Source organism: Oryzias latipes, chromosome 21 (assembly GCF_002234675.1).
Source record: "Oryzias latipes chromosome 21, ASM223467v1".
NCBI classification, from domain to species: Eukaryota; Metazoa; Chordata; class Actinopteri; order Beloniformes; family Adrianichthyidae; genus Oryzias; species Oryzias latipes.
Window position 1 is genome coordinate 12,290,889 of NC_019879.2, and position 6,690 is coordinate 12,297,578.

The following is a 6,690-nucleotide window of genomic DNA, read 5'->3' on the forward strand; positions in this document are numbered from 1 at the left end:
ACAGCAGTTTAAGCTTTTAATTGTCGGTCCATATTATCGGCTAATTTGTTTCTTATCGTAATTATCATCATGACGTCAAACAATTTATCGGCTGATAATTATTGGTAACCAATATTATCGTGCAACCCAAGGCCTCCAGGCGATCAGTATTTAGGTACAGATTTGCATTTGAAAGACCTACGTTTGTGCAAAATGCAACATTATTTTCTGTAGATATCCATTTTTAAAAATCTCCCTATAGTCATAGAAAACTGTATGACCTGCAGAGCAAAACAGTTTTCAGAGGAGACTCTTTTCTAACTAACCAGGGAACTTTTTAAAAACAAAATAAAAGCCAGATTGTAAACAGTTTAAAACGGAGTTTTGTCTTCGTCTTGACATCAGAAGAACATCCAATCCATTTGAATCAGTGAAAGTTTCAAAAGGTGTTTTTTTCTGCAGTGCTTGATAACAGATTAAAACAAGTCAATTTTTAGTTGAGAAGAATGAAAATAATGCTTAGTTTCTCAAGCTTAAACATAGATCACAAATGTTTTCATGGATTAAACAGCGGTTTGTTGAGCAGTGTAGCCTCTCCACCATCATGAGGCAGGAGACAAACATTTTACCCACCAGTGTAAGACTTCGCTTCTGCATCCCCTTTGTGTAGTTGTGCGTGCAGAAACCAGCCTTTCAGCCTTTTATTCCTGTTTACCCCAAAGGTTCTGCAGGCTGGTAAACTCTCGCCATGTTAGCACATTAGTTTAAAGTATTTTTTTAAGCAGGGTGTTTGAAAAGCAATGCAGTCTCTACATTTAATAACTCTGACGTAAGTCTTTGTCTAGAGACCTTTATTAAAGCATGTTTAGAAAAAAATGATATATATAAAAACACTCAGATACATTATGAAGTGCATGTTACATAGGAATGATCGGATCTGGACATCCCTAATGTTACATGTTGATTCAGCTGAAACAGCATTAAATTAAACCTATAAACAGGCCTAAATGATGTAATTCTAATTCTAAACTCACTTTTGATTTCAGATGAAGGGAAAATGTTACATTGTCTTTACGGAGATACATCCTTTACATTTAAGAGGTAAATCTTAGTAAACAGCACACTCTGTGTGCACAGCTATAGTGATGAAAGAATGACTGCCTTCAAGGAAACTACTGACGAGTTCTAATGTCAAGATGTCCATTAGCAAAGACATGTGACCATACAGTCTGCTAGAATGTTCTACTAATGTTCCCTTTGGATTATGTTGATGTGGAAAAACAACAGTGGGCAGAACTTAAGGAAACTAAAATGGGAATGGATTTAACATTCATTCTTGTTTACTTGTTTGTTTGTACACATATTTCATTTTCACTTGATAAACTTGCAAGAAACACAAGGAATCTGGAAAACTTCACCATCACCGTTCAGTATCAGGTATTTTTCTCGGAGTCAGACTGGTTAAAGTTTTGGCTAAAGATGTCCTGGATCGATCTTAGTTCAGTGAATCAGACTGTTCAAAATGAACCAACATCAACAATGAATCGTACCAGCAACCACTAATTATGATATTGAACAAATTATTGTTGAAATGAATTATTACATCCCTATCCACCATATATAAAGTTAAACTTTACCCATAATACATCTGTCCACAGTCAAAACTTTTCTGATGCTTACTGCTTTGTTTAGCAGTCAGCTCCACACTCAGTTTATGGCCCGAGGATAAAATCATTTCCAGGGTGGTTATTTTTAAAATATGTTTATGGAGTATGGGCTGCAAGGTGGTGTAATGGGTAGCACTCTCGTCTCACGGCAAGAAGGCTCTGATTTAAATCCTGGCTGGGTTCTCTCTGTGTGGAAATTGCATGTTCTATCCGTGCATGTGTGGGTTTTTTCTGAACACTCCGGTTTTCTCTCAGTCCAAAAACATTTTCATAGGTTCAGAAACACACTGGGAACCTGTTCATTGTTTACCTCGCCTTCGTCCAACAGTAGCTGGGCTTGGCTCCAGCAACCCTGAGAATCCAAATAGGATTCAGCCAGTTCTGAAGACGGACCCAACAGAAGGGAGTGGACCCAACAAAACCCTCACTTTACCACGGCCTGGCTAATTGCCCATTTCCAGAATGACAGAAAGAGGTCTCACCAGTGGGTCATGTTAGAGACTATTGGCCAAGTTTTATATCTATGAACCTGACAAGCACAGAACATTTCTCTGTTTATTTAAAGTTAAGTCTAATAGAGTAATTATAATGGTCACTGTACATTTTTCAACAATCCTTTATTTGAAATACCTTATAAAGAAGTGACTCAGCTGATTCAGGGTAAACGTCTGTACTTCATGGTAATAAAAGAACATAAAACTTCCTCTAAGCTATAAAACAGTCCAGCTGTTAAGAAAACAGACTGGACGGGAGTAGACCCAACTTGGGTTTATTACTCTCTAAGACAAAAAGACCTTTCATTGAATCCAGCTGTGGACAGAATGCCTTTATAAATTAGATTATCTGTGGTTATGCAGCTGGGCGAGTGTGCTATTACCAAAGCAGCTCTGGTTGATTCATCAACACACAATGCTAATGGCAATGGCCAACTTTAGCCAGAAAAAGCCAGCTGCTGCAAACAAGCCAAGTCCTGGAGGAAGCTCTAAGAGGCTGGGCTGCAGAGCATGAGGAACCCGCGCTGATCTAGGTCAGTATTCACACGGTTAATTAAAGAAAGCATGGCTGAATTATTCTGTTCAAACACAAATGCTCAAAGCAATTTAACTGTTCAAACTCACAATGACCGACACCTTTCTCTTTGAGAAGCCAGAAGAAAAGCTGAAAAAGCCAGGAGTGAAACTGAACTTGAGAACGGACGGTCCCAGTAGATTGTGTGTGGGGGGTGAGCTCCTTCCACAGGGACACGGGGCCAAGCCTCGGCCTTCTCTACTGCTCAACTCTTTGAGGGGAACACATGAAACATCACAGCTGCATGGGAGACCCACGCATACATACAGCTGCCTGGGCGGATGTTGAATTTAGCCTTAATGTGCACCTGAGTGTTTCTGGAAGACCACAAGGTATGAAAATGAAAAGCAATTCATTCTAGACTTAGTGAAGCAGATGTGTACTGTTGGGATGAATAGAGGGGAATTAGACTCATTGTTAAAGACCCGCTGTGATGAAAATAATCTTTTTGGTGTATTTAACATGTTCCTGTGGCCTTTTACTGATGATTGAGGACTTTATAAAGAAAATTAAGCTTAAAATTGCATTTCTTAGTATTTCTACATCCAAATCATAAATCAGGAGGAGCAGACAATAAAATGTTTATTTGTGATATAGAAAATATACTGGGCAGGTCATATCTGCTCTGCTCCATTCTGATGCATGTCCATCTTTGTTTTCCTGGTCTGAGCTGGAATCTGGATCCAAACTGTACGGTTGGATAGCTTTGATATTGCTCACCATTTTTGCTGCACCGCTAGAGAGGGAGAGTGTGTAAACAGAGGGATGATGGGAAGTAGGAAGGGGCTTACTTCGCAATCTCTCCATCAACGGTCCCACCCACAACTCAAATCCACATTATTGATGAACTCCTGCTGCTCTGCAGAAACGATTTCCTCGAAAATGACAGTTATGTTTTGCTAAAAAACAGCAGAATCATGATTAAAAAGACATTGGGAACGCTTTGACAACAGATCAAAAGATGATCGGTGTTGGACTTTAAGCTGTGCAATATGCATATCGCAGAAGATGGCGAAAATCGCAATAAATGGTTACTTTAAATGAGCTAACACAATCTATTTATGCATTTAACAAAATCGGATTATGATAGATGCTCGCCTCCCATGTGTTTCATTTGGAGTATTCCGGTAATTTAAGGTATGTCGACTCATTTAAATTAAACTGCAGTGAAATAGAAATAATGCTTTTGTTTGTTTTGCCATTTGTTCAAATATTGCAAGTTTTATCGTCATCGCAATATTGATCGCTAATATAGCACATTGCAAGTTTTCCTCATATCGTGCAGCCTTAATGAGACCCAAACAGATCCTGAAATCTGTAGCATGCTTGAGTTTAATCAAAAGTAAAGCCTGCAGTTTGTGTCTTCCTGCAGAAGGCTGCCGTCTCTTCTAGTGGAGAGAAGCTCAGGAACGCACTCTTCTGAGGATGAACTAGAAAAGTCCAGGGCCTGCAGGCACAGCATGTCGCTTAATGTCTGAGTCAAACTAATGGACTGCTTCCTTCTACATGCCTCTCACTCCTCCTGCTCTCTTCTCATCTCCAGAGCAATGGCTTTTTTTTCATCCCAGATTTACCCTCTTGTCCTCTCGGTGTCTTTATTTGAATCCTCCCATCCATCGCATCTCTTCACTCTGTTGTCCCGGCAGCCTAACACTTGGGCAACAGCGCTGAGGTTTTCATCACCGAGTTTCTAAATGCCAGCACAGTAAAACGATGAACGAGTGTTTTCAATAACACACACCGCCTACACAAGTCCACTTCACACAGCCCAGAGGAAACACACAAAGCCGCACAAGCACAATTCCAGTTGACCTATATTTAGTCCTGCATATGTGAATATGTGGATCCAGCCCAGAACACGCACTCTGACACCACATGCAGTGTGCCGGGTTCTGGGTCTGATTCCGCTCAACCCAGTCTGCTCCTCGATCACACGCCAAAACTGGTCCTTCAGAAGCATCTTGAAAAGAAGTCGTGGCTGCGGCAGCTCTCCACACAGCGAACAGCGGATGAAACGGCTGCTCTCGCCCCCTGCACATAAAATCACAGGCGACCTGCTGAAGAACCCCCAGTGATTCTGGGAAGTCCAACCGCGCTGGTGCAGCTGACTCAAAGCGGTCCTCTGGATCTTTGATTAAAGGAGCCTTTTTTAAATGGCCATTAGAAGTTTCTACATTATGCCTCATGCTAAGCTGACGGAGGCTCTTCCTCTCTTTTGGTTGGCATGCTTGGCAACCTTTAAGTGAGACCGGCTGTCTGAAAGAGATAAAACAGCACAAACCATTTTCAGGCTTGCCTAAACAGGCAGGTCTGATCCCGGCATCAGCATCAACCATCTCTATGACATCACAGACTAGTCCCCTAACCAGTTAGCTTGCTCAGCCTGAGTGACAGCCAACACTGGGACTTAGGTGGAGCTTGCATTTGCACATCCACTGAAGTGTTGGGTTCAGGTTAGCTTTTCCTCAGCACTCATTTGCGATGGATTGGAATTACAGGATAAAAGTCAGCCATACATGAGGATTTGTGGCAGCGCAGATGGCTACAACAGGATTGGAAATGAAAGGTGAGAGCAGAAGTAATACTTAATCTGAGGGAATAATCTGTGGTTGATGCACAAAGTTGAATGGTTGACTGGAAGTTGAGCCACCGTCAGTGTGAAAAATGACACCATGGGAGCAGATCCAGACTGTCACTCCAGGAGGCCTGGATTACAACAGATGTGTGAGACTCCCTGAGCTTCCTGCCCTTTCATCTCTGCAACAACTGCCCCTGCCTCAGACTGGCACCCCGCCTTAGGGCGCTTTGAGATTAAATGACAGCAATAAATTCAGGGCGCAAGGATCACGTCACCTTCTCTATGTTCTGCACAAAACACATCATGCAGTTGGTGCGCGCGCGCGCCCGCGTGACAACCCATCAGGAGAAGCTCATTACAAGCCCAGGTGGCCCACGGCGGAGGAACACTTACTTGCCGATGACCTCGCAGAGCTCGTACACATCTTCAAAGAGAATGTCGTCGTCCGCCATGGTCCGAGTCCGGCTGGGGAGAAAAGGTCTCCCCCTGAAATATATGTCCCAAAACGGATTATGTTCCTGAGTGGAAGGCCACGAGCGTCAGAATATCTCTGCCGAACGCCCCTCGCGTGGACAGCTGCGGGGGGGCGGGTTGCGGAGCGATGGTCTCTGCTCAGCAGCTGCCTCCTTCGTCGACCCCACGACCCATCCGCCCCCTCACCGAAGACACCGCGAGCGGGAGCAGCGGCGCTTTTAGCTGCGGGGTGGGGGACAAACGCAGACCTCACTAATCCAGCTCGAGAGCCCACCGGTTTGGTCCCGCCTTTCCTGAAGCGTCGGTGTCCTGTCTACGTGCTAAAATACGCGGCGCAAGAAAAGTGACACACAGCGAGAAGTAGTCCACCGCGCGCGCGCGGCTTGTCTCGCGGCTGCAGTCGCAGCGGAAGAAATGCCCGCACGGACCCAGTGGGCGGTGTTGCTCATCAGACTCCGGTTACATTGGTCCAGGTGGGTTACAGTGATCCCATCCCACGGTCTCTTATCTTCAGAGTCGCGCACACGCTCCTCCCTACTCTCGGGCCAGACTCCAGCCTCGCGTGTCCGTAGCTGCCTTTTTCTTCCTCGGTAGGCTCTGCGGCCCGGAGTTTACCTCCTATTCCTCCCACCGTCGCCGTGAGAGATCTCCCGGCTCGCGGCTGCAGGGAGCTTCCAGAAAAACAGACTCCTCCCACTCCCGAGTTATGAAACTGCTCCCTGATTCTCCATTTTGGCGCTTTTCTGCGCTCGCCGTTTGTTGTTCAGGCTTGTGGACTTTGAGCCAATATGGCGGAGGAGCCTGGAAAAGTTTCCGTAAATCTGCAGTTTCTTAGGGGTTTTATCAATGAACAGGGAAAAAGCAGTGAGTGGAAAATATGAAAGGGCTCAGACAGCTTCTGTCTCCAAACCAATAAAACATATT

The 6,690-nt window shown here is 44.3% G+C and overlaps 1 protein-coding gene across 18 annotated transcripts in view; it reads right to left on the reverse strand.

Moving 5' to 3' along the window:
* Positions 1 to 6,417, reverse strand: part of cask (calcium/calmodulin dependent serine protein kinase) — a 127,199-nt gene extending 120,782 nt beyond the window's left edge. For 16 of the 18 annotated variants that reach the window (XM_023950902.1, XM_023950899.1, XM_023950893.1 and 13 more), the window contains exon 1: positions 5,686 to 5,974. In XM_023950902.1, coding sequence (XP_023806670.1) covers positions 5,686 to 5,744 — 59 coding nt within the window. In that variant the 5' untranslated portion in view covers positions 5,745 to 5,974. Of the gene's footprint in view, positions 1 to 5,685 lie in introns of all 18 variants that reach the window. The other 2 variants (XM_023950886.1, XM_023950903.1) reach the window with 2 other exon arrangements.
* Positions 6,418 to 6,690: the final 273 nt, after the last annotated feature.